General features: G+C 59.7%; 1 protein-coding gene across 1 annotated transcript; it reads right to left on the bottom strand.

Annotated features, from left to right (window-relative positions):
• Positions 1–3623: 3623 nt before the first annotated feature.
• Positions 3624–8918, bottom strand: ACVRL1 (activin A receptor like type 1). The gene is made up of 8 exons (XM_026042809.1): positions 8663–8918; positions 7192–7397; positions 7024–7123; positions 6634–6780; positions 5757–6032; positions 5489–5686; positions 3990–4120; positions 3624–3879 (listed from the first exon to the last, which is right to left on the bottom strand). The coding sequence occupies exons 1-8, from the start codon at positions 8916–8918 to the stop codon at positions 3745–3747; spliced, it is 1449 nt and encodes a 482-aa protein (XP_025898594.1). The 3' UTR covers positions 3624–3744.
• Positions 8919–15528: the final 6610 nt, after the last annotated feature.

The following is a 15528-nucleotide window of genomic DNA, read 5'->3' as shown; positions in this document are numbered from 1 at the left end:
GCGCCTTAAAGGGGCCGCGCGCGGCGGCTGCTGCGTGGGGGGGACGTGTGTGTGTGTGGGAACATGTGTGTGAACATGTGTGTGTGGAAATGTGTGTGTGTGAAGGTGTGTGTGAACATGTGTGTGTGGGAACATGTGTGGGAACATGTGTGTGAACATGTGTGTGTGTGAAGGTGTGTGGGAACATGTGTGTGGGAACGTGTGTGTGTGGGAACATGTGTGTGAACATGTGTGTGAACATGTGTGTGTGGGAAGGTGTGTGGGAACATGTGTGTGTGGGAACATGTGTGTGAACATGTGTGGGAACATGTGTGTGTGGAAATGTGTGGGAACATGTGTGTGTGGGAACATGTGTGTGTGTGAACGTGTGTGGGAACATGTGTGTGGGAACATGTGTGTGAACATGTGTGTGAACATGTGTGTGTGGGAACGTGTGTGGGAACATGTGTGTGTGTGAACGTGTGTGGGAACATGTGTGTGTGAACATGTGTGTGGGAACATGTGTGTGAACATGTGTGTGTGGGAACATATGTGTGTGAACATGTGTGTGTGTGAACGTGTGTGGAAACGTGTGTGTGGGAACATATGTGAGAACATGTGTGTGAGTGTGTGTGGGAACATGTGTGTGTGAACATGTGTGTACATGGAACATGTATGTATATGGGAACATGTGTGTGCGAACATGGGTGTGGGAACGTGTGTGTGGGAACATGTGTGTGCACATGTGTGAACATGTGTGTGCACGTGTTTGTGAACATGTGTGTGTGAACATGTGTGTAGAAACATGTGGGGGGAAACGTGTGTGTACATATGTGTGTGTGAGCATGTGTGTGTGCATGTGTGCCTATGTATGTGAATGTGTGTGTGAGCATGTGTGTGTGTGAGCGTGTGGGAACATGTGTGTGAGCTTGTGTGTGTGTCTGAATGTGTGTGTACATGCATACATGTGTGTGCATGTGTGTGTGCCTGTGTGAACATGTGTGTGTGAGCACGTGTATGCATGTGAGCATTGGTGTGCATGTATGAGCATGTGTGTGAACAAGTGTGTGCATGTATGAACGTGTGTGTGAACATGTGTGTGCGCATATCTGTGAGCATGTGTGCACATATGTGTGCATTTGTGTGAGCATGTGTGTGCACATATGTGTGGGAGCGTGTGTGTGCATGTATGTGCATGTGTGAACATTGTGCATGTGTGAAGTGTACATTTGTGTGCATGTATATTCATGTGTGTGAACATGTATGTGTGTGCATATGTGAACATCTGTGTGCGCATGTGTGAACATGTTTGCATGTGTGCAAACATGTGAACACGTGTGCAAATGTGTGTCTGTGTGTTTGCCTGTGTGTGAATCTGTGCTTACACATATGCGCATGTGCCTGTGTTTACATGTATGTGTGTCAGCATGTATGCACATGTGTGTGAGCATGTTTGCACGTGTGGCCATTGGTGCATGTTTGCAAACGTATTTGCAAATGCATTTGCAAATGTATTTGCATATATGTGCATGCATGTGTGCATGGGCTTGCGCACATGTGTGTTTGCATGCATGTGCATGTTAGCATGTGCGTGTCTGCACCTCTCTGCACATGTGTGTGCATGCTTGTGCGTTATGTGTGTGCATGCGCATGCACACGCGTGTGCGTGCATGCTGCAGCATGCAGGGCCACGTGTGTGCATGCAGGGCCACGTGTGTGCATGCAGGGCCACGTGTGTGCATGCAGGGCCACGCGTGTGCATGCAGGGACACGCGTGTGCACGCAGAGCACACACACATGTGTGCGCACGCCCCCCCCCCCCCCCCCCCCCCCCCCCCCCCCTCTGCTCTTCCGCAGCCTTACGGGAACTCGCGCCAGGCGGCGCGGAATTCCAGGAAAGGTCGGAGCTGCACACGGAGCCCGGGGCAGGAAAAGCCCCGCGGCCGAACCCGGCCATCCCCATCCCGGCAGCTCGCCAGGAAACAGCCGCGTGCTGGCCGGGATCCCGCTGGAGCGGGCCTGGGATCCTGCTGGAGTGGGGCCGGGATCCTGCTGGAACACTGGGATCCTGCTGGAGCATGACCGGGATTCTACTGGAGCGCCAGGATCCCATCAGAGTGGGACCAGGATCCTGCTGGAGTGGGGCTGGGATCCTGCAGCAGCGGGACCGGGATCCCATCGGGGCTCCAGGATCCTACCAGAGTGGGGCTGGGATCCCGACAGACACCGAGATCCCATTGGAGTGGGGCCGGGATCCTAATGGAGCACCGGGATCCCGCCGGAGCGGGGCCAGGATCCTGCTGGAGCACCAGGATCCCATGAGAGCGGGGCCGGGATCCCGCTGGAGCGGGACCAGGATCCTGCTGGAGCACCAGGATCGCGTCAGAATGGGGCTGGGATCCCGACGGAGCACCGGGATCCTGCTGGAGCAGGACTGGGATCGCGCTGGAGAACCAGGAGCCCACTGGAGCAGGACCAGGATCCCGCCAGGGCTCCGGGATCCCGCCGGAACACTGGGAATGGCTGCAGCAAGGCCTGTGGCTCCGGGAATGGAGGAAGCCGCGCGCTTTATTCCATATATTAAATCTTGGTCATTAAATAAATCCAGAGGAGGCTCCGGTGCTGGCTGCGCCGGCCCCCCCGGCCTGGCCTGATTCCGGCCGGGATGCTCCGCGGGAGGACGGGCAGGAGCAGGAGGGTGTCCTGGCGCTTTGGAGCGGCCTCCGGGAGCCCTGGGATGGCTCGGGAAGCACCAAAGGGGCCTGGAAAACACCAAAGGGGCCTGGAAAACACCAAAGGGGCCTGGAAAATACCACAGGCAGCTTGGAAAACACCAAAACCACCTTGGAAAGCATAATAATAATAATAATAATAATAATAATAATAATAATAATAATAATAATAATAAAGTATGGGGGGTGGGTGCGTAACCTTGGAAAACACAGAAACAGCCAAGTGGATTGGGAAAAAAAAAGCTAAAGCTCTCAGAAAACACCAAAATCCCTTGGAAAATACCGAAATGCCTTGCAAAACACCAAAATCCCTTGGAAAATCCCGAATTCCCTTGGGAAACACCAGCACACGGTGGGAAGCGGCCCTGGGCTGGCAGCAGCCTGGAGCTGCCGGGAGGCTCCGAGGGGCGGGAGCCGGGTTTCCATAGTGGGAATTGCCTGGGCGATGGATGGAGGGATGGAGGGATGGATGGAGGCATGGATGCATGGATGGATAGAGGGATGGATGGAGGGATGGATGCATGGATGGATGGAGGGATGGATACATGGATGGATGGAGGGATGGATGGATGGAAGGATGGATGCATGCATGCATGGATGGAGGGATGGATGGTGGGATGGATGCATGCATGCATGCATAGATGGATGGATGGAGGGATAGAGGGATGGAGGGATGGATAGAGGGATGGAGGGATGGATGGACGGATGGAGGGATGGAGGGAGGGAGGGATAGAGGGATGGAGGGATGGATAGAGGGATAGAGGGATGGAGGGATGGAGGGAGGGATGGATGGAGGGATAGAGGGATGGAGGGATGGATGGAGGGAGGGATAGAGGGATGGAAGGATGGAGGGATGGATGGAGGGATCTGGCAGAGCCCGGCCCGGCGCTGCCTCCGGTGCTGCCTCTGGCCTGGGATGTCTGTGGGTGAGGGCAGCCCGAGGAGGCTCTAAAAACGGGCCAGAAAAGCTGCTTTTGGGGATTTTTTTTTGCCTTTTCTCGGCCAGGGAGGAAGGCCGCGGCGGGGACCCCTCTCACTCGTCCTGCTTGGGCTTCTCCAGGGCCTGGCCGAGCTTCTTGAGCGTCTTCTTGATGCGCAGGGCGGTGAGGCGGGCAGAGGGGCTCTGGTACCAGCACTCCTTCATCACCCTCGCCAGCACCGCCAGCACCTGCGGGCAGGGGGACGTCAGGGGGACACCGTCCGCCGGCCCCTCCTGTGGCTCCCGCCGCTCCCCGTCCCGCGGGTCCCGTCCCAAAGGCGTGGCCCCGGCGGACGCACCGCGTTGGAGTAGAGGCGGTTGGGCACCACGGGGGTCTGCTGGTCCACGCACACCACCTTCCGCATGTCCTCGAAGCTGGGGTCGCTGGGCACCGCGTCAAAGAAGGGCGGCCGGTACTCCTCCACGATGCCTGCGGAGCCGCCGGAGCGGGAGGAAGAGGAGGAGGAGGAGGAAGGAGGAGGAAGGAGGTTGCAAATGATGCTCCTGCTCCTTTTCTGCCTCCTCAGGAGCAGGAGGAGGAGGAGGAGGAAGGGGGTTGCAAGTGATGCTCCTGCTCGTTTCTTGCCTCCTTGGGAGCAGGAGGAGGAGGAGGATGAGGAGGAAGGTGGTCACGAGTGATGCTCCCACTCGTTTCCTGCCTCCTCTGGAGCCCGGCGTCACCCTGGCTCCAGGCACCCACTCATGGCACCCCGGGCATCGATATTGTTCCTAGCACCAGCTCCAACAGAGCCTTCACTGCCCAGCGCCTCCTCCCGCATCCCTGATATCCCCGTCCAGATTCCACTAATCCCACTCGGGGCGTCCATGGGGTCTCACACCAGTCCCGGTACCCGTTCGCCCTGCAGGGGTTAACCCTGCCTGCGCCCAGCTAATTTGGAGGCAGGGGTCTAATCCCAGGGCAGCAGATGGGATTATCGGGAGCAGACGGCACCTCGGCGCCTCCTGCTCCACCCGGATTCAATTAACGTCTCTAACGGGCTTGGCTGGGGGGTGGGATGAGACGGAGCTGCTGGCTCTGGATCCGTGCACGGACCCGCTCTGTCCCCATGCACAGACCCCTCTCATCCCCATGCACGGACCCACTGTGTCCCCATGCATGGACCTGCTGTGTCCGCACGCACGGAGCCATCTCATCCCCATGCATGGACCCAGTATGTCCCCATGCATGGACCTGCTGTGTCCCCATGCATGGAGCCCCTGTGTCCCCATGCACGGACCCACTGTGTCCCCATGCATGGACCTGCTGTGTCCGCACGCACGGAGCCATCTCATCCCCATGCATGGACCCCTCTCATACACGTGCACGGAGCCCCTGTATCCCCATGCATGGACCTGCTATGTCCCCATGCATGGACTCACAGTGTCCCCATGCACGGAGTGGTCTCATCCCCATGCATGGAGCTGCTGTGTCCCCATGCACGGAGCCCCTCTGTCCCCATGCACGGACTCGTCTCATCCCCATGCACGGAGCCGGCACACAGATGCGCGGTGGCCGCTCCGCGCGCCGGAGGCCCCGGCTGTGGCCGCCGTCCAGGCCGCGCTCGCTGTCTAATCAGCGCCAAGCGACCCCGCCGCCGCTCGAGCTAAAGGGGCCCTTTAATCAGGGCGCCGGGTGCTGACACCAGATTGCAGTGTTTATAATTTGCAGCTAATCTGCAAGGGGCGAAGGGGAGGGAAGGGAGCGCGCGGCGCGGCAGGCGCCATTCCCGCGCTCCCGCCACCATTCCCGCCCTCCCGCGGCCATTCCTGCCCTCCCGCCGCCCTTCCCGGTGCTCACCGTTGACGGCCGTGCGCCGGGCGATCTCCCAGAGCACCAGCCCGTAGGCCCAGATGTCCGTCTTCTTGTAGGACTCGAAGCAGTCGGTGCGGATCTGCTCGCTCAGCACCTCGGGGGCCATGTAGCGCTTGGTGCCCACACGGGGGTTGTGGCCCATGTCCAGGTAGTCGCTGCCCTGCGAGTGCATGACGGCCAGCCCTGCGGGGTGGCCACCGCGTCACACCGGTGGCCACCGGCATGCGGCGTCCCCGGGCGTCCCGCGGCTCACCCAGGTCGGCGATGCAGCACTGCTGGTTGCTCTTCACCAGGATGTTCCTGCTCTTGAGGTCGCGGTGGGCGATGGCGGGCTTGCCCTGCGTGCCAAAGATCTCCACGTGCAGGTGCACGAGGCCGCAGATGATGGAGGAGGCGAGCGCCAGGCAGGCGGCGCTGTCGAGCGCCGTGCGCTGCAGGTAGTCGTAGAGGGAGCCGTGCTCGTGGTAGTGGGTGATGAGCCAGAGCTGCGTGCTGGAGTTCCTTGACGTCATGTCCGAGGCGATGAAGCCTGGGGCGGAGAGAGCCGTGAGGAGCGGGCAGGCCCCATGCCCGTGTCCATTTGTCCCTGTGTCCCCATGTCCCTGTGTCCCCGTGTGCCTGTGTCCCCACAACCCTGTGTCCCCATGTCCTCACGTCCAAGTGTCCCTGCATCCCCATGTCCTCATGTCCCTGCGTCCCTGTGTTCCCGTGTCCCCGCATCCCCACGTCCCTGCATCCCCACATTCCCATGTCCCTGTGTCCCCCCGTCCCTATAACCCTGTTTCCCCTCATCCCCGTGTCCCCACATCCCTGTGTCCCCCGTCCCTGTATCCCTGCGTCCCTGTGTCCCCACATCCCCGTGTCCCTAGGTCCCCATGTCCCTGTATCCCCGAGTCCCCGTGTCCCCACATCGCCGTGTCCCCACGTCCCTGTGTCTCCGCATCCCCATGTTCCCATGTCCCCACGTCCCCGTGTCCCCACATCCCCGTGTCCCCACATCCCTGTGTCCCCACATCCCCGTGTCCCCGTGTCCCCACGTCCCTGTAGCCCGCGTCTCTGCGTCCCCGTGTCCGCATGTCCCCACATCCCCACTTCCCCGTGTCCCCGCGTCCCCGCCGCGTGGCGCTCACCCAGGATGTTGTCGTGCCGCAGCAGCACCGTGTTGTAGATCTCCGTCTCGCGGAACCACGACTGCTCGTCCCGCGAGGAGAAGATCTTCACGGCCACGCTCTCACCGTGCCACACGCCGCGCCACACCTCGCCATAGCGCCCTTTGCCTGGCGGGGGGGACATCCAGGGGACACTGGCATCCATTGGCACCCATCCCCACCAGCGCCAGCTCCCACGGGAATCACAAGGCGCCCGGCACGCTCCGTTGGCCTCGGCCAACAGCGTTGGGTCCCAACGAGCCTCTTGGCTCAGGTCTTGCAGTCAGGTCTTGCTGCAGCCACAGGAGCCCAGTACGGGCAACCAACTTGGGACACCAGGTAGCCACGGGGACACGCCGGGTCCCCACTCACCCACACACTCCACGAGCGCGATCTGCCGGGCCACCGTGCGCTGCACGAGGAAGGGCAGCCCCGAGCCGCTGCCCGTGGTGCAGTCGTCGTTGAGCAGGTCCTGCCAAACGGGGCCGCATGAGGCGGGCCGGGATCCCCTGGGGGGCACCCACCCGGCCGCTCGCCCACCTCCAGGGTGCTGTCGCCGACCAGGGAGGCCTTGAGCGCGAGGTCGGCGTCGCCGGCGCGGCTGCGCGCTGCCGAGCGGCGGTGCTGCGCCAGCTTGCAGGCGAAGAGCGCCGCGAGCGCCGCGAGGAGCGCCAGAGCCAGCAGCGGCACCACGATGGGCAGGAGCAGCCGCGGCAGCGCCGGCTCCGCAGCCGGCACCTCCTCGCCTGCCGGGGGGGGGAAAAACTGGCTAGGAGGGCGTGGAAGTGGGAGCAAAGCTGCCCCGAGGCACGCGGGATGTGCATAGGATGTATGCGGGATGTGTGTGGGATGCATGCAGGATGTGCACGGGATGCACATGGGATGCGCATGGGATATGTGCAGGATGTGCACAGGATGCACACGGGATGTGCATGGATTGCATGTGCGATGCACATGCGATGTGCGTGGGATGCACATGGGATGTGTGGGGGACACATGCAGGATGTGCACAGGATGCACATGGGATGTGCATGCGATACATGTGGGATGCACGTGGGATGTGCATGGGATGTGTGGGGGACATGCAGGATGTGCACAGGATGCACATGGGATGTGCATGGGATGCACGTGGAATGTGTGAGGGACACATGCAGGATGTGCACAGGATGCACACGGGATGTATGCAGGATGTGCACAAGATGCATGTGAGACGGGAATGGGATGCACACAGGATGTGTGTGGGATGCGCATGGGATGCATGCAAGATGTGCACAGTACGCACATGGGATGTGTGCAGGATATGGGATGGAGTGTGCATGGGATGCACACGGGATGCACACGGGAAGTGTGCAGGATGTGCACAAGTAGCACAGGGGATGTGCATGGGATGCCCATGGGATCCACAGAGGATGCATGCAGGATGTGCACAAGATGCACAGGGGATGCACACGGGATACCCACGGGATGCACAGGGAATGCATGCGGGATGTGCACAAGATGCACATGGGATGCACATGGGATCCACAGAGGATGCATGCAGGATGTGCACAAGATGCACAGGGGATGCACAWGGGATACCCACGGGATGCACAGGGAATGCATGCGGGATGTGCACAAGATGCACATGGGATGCACATGGGATCCACAGAGGATGCATGCAGGATGTGCACAAGATGCACAGGGGATGCACAWGGGATACCCACGGGATGCACAGGGAATGCATGCGGGATGTGCACAAGATGCACATGGGATGCACATGGGACGCACACGGGATGTACAGACAATGCATGCGGGATGTGCTCAGGATGCACAGGGGATGCACACGGGATGTGCACAGGATGCACAGGGGATGCACATGGGACGCACACGGGATGCACAGGGGATGTGTGCAGGATTGCACAAGACGCACACGAGATGCACACGGGATGCCCACGGGATGCCCAGAGCACGCATGCAGGATGTGCACAGGATGCCCAGGGGCCGCACGCGGGCACACGCAGCCCCGCCGCACCTTGCAGGTAGACGTCGAGGCGGGCGTTGCACATGCTGGCGTTGCAGCAGCGCGTGCCGAAGTGCTCCATGACGGGCCCGCGGCAGTTCTCCAGCAGGTGCCGGGAGAAGCAGCCGCGGCTGCGCGTCACGTGGCCCTGCTCCCGGCTCTTGCTCACGAAGCACACCTTGCCTGCGCACGTGGACGCGGTGCAGTGCGGCACGTCGCAGGCGCACAGCAGCTCGGCCCCGCGCGCTGCCCGCCGCAGCGGCCTCATGCCTGCAGTTTTGGGTGGAAATGATGCTTTTCCCAGGCTCTGCGGCAGTCTGGAGCCCCAGAACCAAGCGGGAATGCGTTGGACCCCACCGCAGCACCCTGCACCAGGCTCTTTTTCCACCCTTTTTTGCTACTCACCAGTGGCCAAGCTCAGCGAAAGGCTCATTGCTGCCAGCAGCACCAGCGGGGCGCCTCCGTGGGACATTTTCCTGTGGAAAAGGGACACGGCGGGGGCTCAGCCGCTGCGGGGACCCCCAGCTGGGTCCCCTAACGTCCCGGTGGGAGGAAGCAGGAGTGTCCGGCGCGAGCGGCCGAGCGGGAAGCGCGAGGTAGGACGCGCTCCCTCCGAGGGGAATTCGGCTCCGGACGCCCAGGTCGCCACCCCTTCCTGAGCGCCCTTCCCCGGCATCGCTTCGGCTCCAGGGTCCCCCCTTATTCCCGGGGATTATCCCGGGGATCGCTTCCAGCCGCATGCCAAAAACGCAGCCTCTGCGGCTCGGGAGCGGCCACGAGCCCAAATTCCCAAATTGGGGATTTTTGTTTGAGGTTTTCGACGACCTAAGCAGAGTCGCTGCAGACAGCTCAGAGCTCCCCAGCCGCTCCTTTGGGGAAAGTTTTGCTGCTTTGGAGTCGGGGCTTTTGGGCCGGTTGGTCTTTGCGGGTTTTTAATGCAGCGCGGAAGCGTGTGCCGATGCAAACGGGATCCCTCGGCGCCCCCCGCGCCTCCCGGTCCCCGTTCGCAGCGCCCGGCCCCGGCGCGGGCTCCGTCGCCCGGCGGTTCTGGCGTAAACAAGGCAAAGGCTCCGTTTCCTGCAATTCAAGGAGCCCTGCCCGTGGCGGCCCCGGCAGGAATCAAGATTGTTTAGATTCTGGCCTTGATGGGGAAATGCAGTCACGCAAGCCCCGGCTTTATAAATATTATAAATATTATAAATATTATAAATATTATAAATATTATAAATATTATAAATATTATAAATATTATAAATATTATAAATATTATAAATATTATAAATATACATATGCCTATCTGCCCTGAACAGGCTGCAGTGGTGGCACTCTGCAAAACGGATCTTTCCTCCCCAAAATAGCCAGCTTTGTTGCTGCTGGCACATAGGAAGCCCCTGAAGCTTCCCCGTTTCTTTTCCAAAGCTGGAAAAGAGCCGCTTTGCAGTGCTCCTGGGCACGATTTCTCCTCCTGTTTTTAGCCCTGCAATTAGGAGGGCTGCGAAACGCATCTTTTCAGATGGAAGCGGAGACTCCCATGGAGCAAATTCCCTTTTGGAGAGGGAACTTGCTGTAAAAGGCAATGGAGAAAAGCCTGTCCCAGGAGAAGCCGGCAGGATTTGTGCTGTTAAGGGTAATGCAACCAGGCCCTCCTCCCAAATACTGCAATATCGAGGGCAAAACCGCTCGGTTTGTTCCTGTCCAGCAAAATTAAATCTTAATCCAGGTGTTTCTGACACGGGGTGAGGGAGCAGCTCTCCAAGCCCCTCCGCAGAGAGCCTTCCTCCCCTCCTCCTTCCTCATCCCGTTGCTCACGTCCGAGTTGCACCATCCAGACATTCCTCATGGAATGAGAAGACCCAGGAGGGGCGACGCTGGGAAGCGGCCGCTGCTTTGCATGTCTTTCGTCCTCAAGGATTCACGGCAGCAATAGGGAGCAATAGGGAGCGATAGGGAGCGAATAAAACCCCACCGAGACACCTTATCTTGCAGGGAGGGCTTAGACAGGACAGGGCGCACACGCAAGCACCTCCGGACGGCTTCGACCGGAGCATTTCAGTGTCTCCCGCTTGGAAACAACTGGGAAGAGCAGAAACCGCATCGCGCGGCGCTGCCAGAAGCGCCTTGAGCAAGAGTTGGCCCTGGGGAAGAGGCGGTGGCCGTGACGCGGGGCGATGCTGGGGCTCCTTCTGCGCACGGGTGAAGCTGGGAGAGCTCCGCGGGCTTCCCGGGAAGCGTCGCTCCGGGCGCCCGGCTGCGGTGGCCGCTCTGCCTTCCGAGGGCTCTGCAATGCCAGCCCTTCCTGCGCGGCTGCGGCTGCCACGGGGAGGTTTCCTAAGCACAGGCTGCAGCTCGGGGCTCCGTTCCCCCTTCCCTGCTCTTTGGAGCGGCTGCTGCAGAGACCCTCGCGCTGATCCGTTGCATCCGGAGCGCTCGGGAGCCGCAGCTCCCACCTTCCCATCGCGCAGCGGAGGGGAGCCCCTTCCTGCCCCTGTAACAGCCCCCGCACGGCAGCAAGACCCTCTGAGGTGCCCAAAGCAGCTCAGGCTTTCCAATTTGCTGGAGAAATGGGAAAACCAGGCTCTTCTTCCATGCATCTGCTTATTTGGGGATGGGAAAGGAGGGCTGCGATGGGCTGGCCCTTCCGTAACGCCTGTGCAAGCCTTGATGCTTAGAAGGGTCCTTGTTAGAAGGGTCCCTGGAGCACGTCCCAGAGCCCCCAGGCTGCACAAAGCAGGGTAAATCCTAGGCACTTTGCTCTGCAAACGGAGCCTTTCCTCCAGCAGCAGCCCCTGCGCTGACCTGGCAGCCCTGGAGCTGCCTCCGTATCCGCAAGATCTCATGAGCTTCCCAAGCTGGTGCAGGCTCCCCGCAGCGACGCGGCTCATTTCTACCCCAGAAAGGCGCCCGGGCTGCTCCGCTTATTCCAGCTGCACGTTCTGCTTTTCTAGCAAACGGCTGCACATTCTGTAAAGATTTTTCCATTCTGTCTCCCTTCCTGATAGGGCTGATCTTGCCCAGAGCCCCCTCCAGCTTAGCACAAGGGTCTCCACCGGTAGCTTCCCCCATTGGGCAAATACGACCATTTTTCCCTAGTCCTTGCTCTCAATCTGACTCCCGATAGCTTTTACCCTTTGGGGATACACCTTCCAAAAGACCTTTCTGAAAAACAGCACAAATCGCTGGGTTTTAGCTCTTCATTATCCATTCCTTTCTAGAAAGTATGGGAGCGAAATGGAGTTTTGCTTTGCAGAAACCCTGTTGTGCTGAGATATCCTGTCACGTCGCTGCCTTCATTTCGCTGTCGTCCCAAGTTATTAGTAGGATTTTGAACTCATTTTAGCTCATGCCTTTTAAAAAAAAACACTTTTTTTCACTCTTTTCCGTCTCCCTGCTCTTGTTAGAAGCCCTATACTATTTCAGCTCTTTAATGAGGATCTGGGGACAGATCCTGCTATCGGCCCTCTGGGTCTCAATCCACATTTACGTTATTTATTGGTTTTGCCAAAGTCTGGATTTCTCCATGATGCTAAAATAAATCTGTGTCCTGACGGCACAATGGAAATAGGGCTAACTTCTCATCTCAGCTACTCTAGTGCAAATTGAGAGCAAAACCCGCTGATTTTGATCCTGTTCCTCCAGTTCAGGATTCCTTTATCCAAGGCCAGACCCTCACCCAAACCCAGCAGCAAATAACCCTTGTGGATGGCAGCGGATCTGACTTTCAAATGGTGAAAATGTTGCGGGAATGAAAGGAGGACCCCGAGGACCAGCCTGTTCTGGCGAATAGTGAGAGCGCCAGGGCAGAGGCAGGGCCTGGAAGGGGACCCGACCACAAGCTCCATCCTCAGCTGCTCTAAGCTCGCAACAGTCTGACTTCCATTTGCCATTTCCATTTCCATTTGCCATTTCCAATTCCAATTCCTTTTCTAATTTCCATTTCCATTTCCAATTCCATTCCCATTTCCATTTTGCATTTGCATTTCCCATTTCCATTTCCAATTCCATTTCCAATTCCGTTTCCAATTCCATTTCCCATTTCCATTTTGCATTTCCATTTCCATTTCCAATTCCAATTCCTTTTCCAATTTCCAATTTCCATCTCCATTTCCATTTTCAATTTCTATTTTCCATTTCCATTTCGCATTTCCAATTCCAATTCCATTTCCAATTCCGTTTCCCATTTCCAATTCCCATTCCATTTCCATTTTCCATTCCCATTTTCCAATTCCATTTCCCCTTTCCATTTCCCATTCCATTTCCATTTCCCATTTCCAATTCCACTTCCGGACCTGCACCGAGCTCCCTGCTCCCCGCTTTCCACCCAGCCTCGTGAGCACCCGGAGCGGCGATGCCCGACTCACCTACCGCCCTGCCCCTTGCCGGGGCAGCATGAGCCGCAGACGGCGGGTCCCGGGGAGCCCCGGTTCCGCTCCCTCCTCCTCCTCGTGGTTCCAGGCGCTGCTTCCCGCTGCCTTCGCCCCGGGCCGGGCGCCGGGACGCGGCTCAGCCGGGGCCGCTCTCGGCCACGCCGTGCGCCCCGGCCCGGAGCAGCTTCATGGGGCCGCTCCTGTCCCCGGCCACGGCGCTCCGCGGCAAAGCCCGGCCGCGGCGGCTCCGGTCCCGGGGCGGCGACGCTCCCTTCCCAAGCCGGGGGCTCCGAACGCAGCGGTTTGGCAAGCGCCCCGCGCTCGGGATGTGGGAGAAGGCAGAAAAATGTCTCTTATTACTGCCTCTTCCTGCCTGGCTTTTCTCCACCACTCCCAGCTAATAAAGCATTTCCTATTGCTGAGCACACATCCACGTCCAGCCTCCCTTCCTCCCGCGCGCACCGGGCCCCAGCTCCATCCTGGTTGCTCTCCCTCGTGCCCTTCTTCCCGCCCTGGCCTTCGCCGGGGGCTTTCTCTCAGTTTCCCAGCTCTGCAATGGAATGAACCAGCACTTGAGGCTCTTGTAGACAAGGGAGCACCCATCACGTCCCCTCCGTGAGCACCCAAAGGCCCCCTGACGCAGTTGGCTGCTTTGCTTGTACCTGATCCAAAGCGCCGCGAGACTCGGTGCCACCTCAGGGTGCGCTGCCAACCCGAGCTGGACGCGGGGACGGGAGGGAAGGGGCTTTGGACTGGGGTCCTGCAGCTAACGTGACACTGGGGGGTGCTGTTGATGGCAAGAGAGGTCCTGTCCATGCAGGATGACCACCAGGAGCAGAGCTGGGCTGATATGGATGAGAGTGGCTTGATAGGTGTCCCCTATAGGGTGCATCCTCCGCGGGGCAGGGGCAGCTCCCCGCTGTCCCCTGCTGCGGACGCTGCAGCCTCGTCCCCGAGACCACGCAGTCTTGTCTTAGGCAGCGTGGGGACATCAACCCCGGCGCCGTTCCCACGGCGGGAGGATGGGGCGCTTCCTGCTGGCCCCGCGGCTCCTTGCCGGGGACACCACGTGTGGCCAGCGCAGGCTTGGGCGAGCGGAAGCGCCGCTTCCCCTTTTGCCATTTGCCACTCATCCTTTTGGCCACTGCAGATCCAGCTGCTCCCGTGCTGCTTCCAGCCCCCCTCTTCTTCCTCTGATATGGTGCCAGAGCCTTCATCCAGGCTCCTGCCTCTCTCCCGGGTGCTTCTTCCTGCAACCTCCACCAGCTTTTTGGGGGTGGTGGGAGAAGGGAGCCAGCCACCCTCGAGGGCTGCTGCATCCTCTTTCCTAACGAGGTTACGGGGCTGCATTTGCTGCCTATTTCCTCCCTTCATCACCCCAGACCCGCCCTGTGGCTGGGACAGCTTGGCTGCTTCTCACCCAGCAAAGCAGCAACGAGCAGCAGCACGTGCACTTTGGAGGTCCTGCGCATTCCCATCCCGCCAACACCTGGCAGATCGGCTCCGATCTACGAAATCAAACCAACAAAGAGCCGCCCAAACCCAAAAGGGAACAGGAGAGACCTTCATCTGCAGCCTCGGCTGTGGGAGACTCCTATTTACTGCGAGATTCCTGTCCCCTCGCAAGCTCGGGGCGGGGGCGGAAGGAATTTTGGCGGAGCCGGGGGCCGCGCATGGGAAACGGGCAGTTTCCATCAGATCGGAGCCGCTGTGCCGACCCGGAGGAAGCGGACGCTTTATCGCCCTGACCATCTTGACTCGGCTGCGCGGACCTCGGCCCCGCGCCTGGCCGGCGGCTCCTCCCAGAGCTATTCCTGGATGGCTCCGGGGCCATGGATACCCCAGGCTGCAAGAATCCCCGGATTTTCTTCCCTAGTTTCTTTTCTTTCCCCTGATCTTTCCCTTTCCCTCCCGTTTTCTTTCCTCCCGTGCAAAGCCCTGGGGTTGTCCCTGCGCATCCTCATCCAAACATGGCTCCGGGTGCCTTGGGGGCATCGGGGAGGCCAGAGCAGCAGGATGGGGGTGGATGGAGGCCGGCACTCTGGGCCGGACCAGCAAGGGGGTGCAAAGAGGGAGGAGGAGGAGGAAGGGCAGGGCAGCTCTAGCTCAAGTCTTTGCGACCACAGCCAAGAATTTCCGTGGCCAAAGGCTCCCTCTGGCGTGCAGCGGGAGGCGGGTGCCCGTACCCTGCTCAGCCCCTGCTCCGTGGTCGCAGTTAGCCGAATCTCCCCGCAAACGGGAGCTGTCCTCGGGGCCAGACAGGAGCGAGGGTGCTGGAGCTCCTTTCCTCCCTGCCGTGGGTGCAATCGGGTCCTTTTGTCACCTAAAATAACCTTCCCCCCCACCCTGTACAGGCTGCATGGGGGCAGCTAGGAGATAACCCAATGCTTGGCAGTGGGACCTGGGCTGGGGGGAGCCACCAGGCCACAGCGTTGCCCCATGGGGACCCTCCAATGGCCCCCCAGGGCCTCAGACCCTCCATGCTCCATAGGGAGCTGTCATGAGTCTCCTGGC

Source organism: Nothoprocta perdicaria, unplaced genomic scaffold, assembly GCF_003342845.1.
Source record: "Nothoprocta perdicaria isolate Ctin4 unplaced genomic scaffold, notPer1 scaffold_314, whole genome shotgun sequence".
NCBI classification, from domain to species: domain Eukaryota; kingdom Metazoa; phylum Chordata; class Aves; order Tinamiformes; family Tinamidae; genus Nothoprocta; species Nothoprocta perdicaria.
Note: the sequence above shows the minus strand (reverse complement) of the source record. Positions and strands in the feature narration are given on the sequence as shown.

What these genes read in the sequence shown, in the direction of transcription:
- ACVRL1 (XM_026042809.1), bottom strand. Translation starts at nt 8,918, where the DNA reads ATGAGGCCGCTGCGGCGGGCAGCGCGCGGGGCCGAGCTGCTGTGCGCC. An exon ending in TCGGCGACAGCACCCTGGAG is followed by an intron (nt 7,124 to 7,191) that starts GTGGGCGAGCGG and finishes CCCGTTTGGCAG; the next exon opens with GACCTGCTCAACGACGACTG. An exon ending in CCGGCGCACGGCCGTCAACG is followed by an intron (nt 4,121 to 5,488) that starts GTGAGCACCGGG and finishes GCGGCTCCGCAG; the next exon opens with GCATCGTGGAGGAGTACCGG.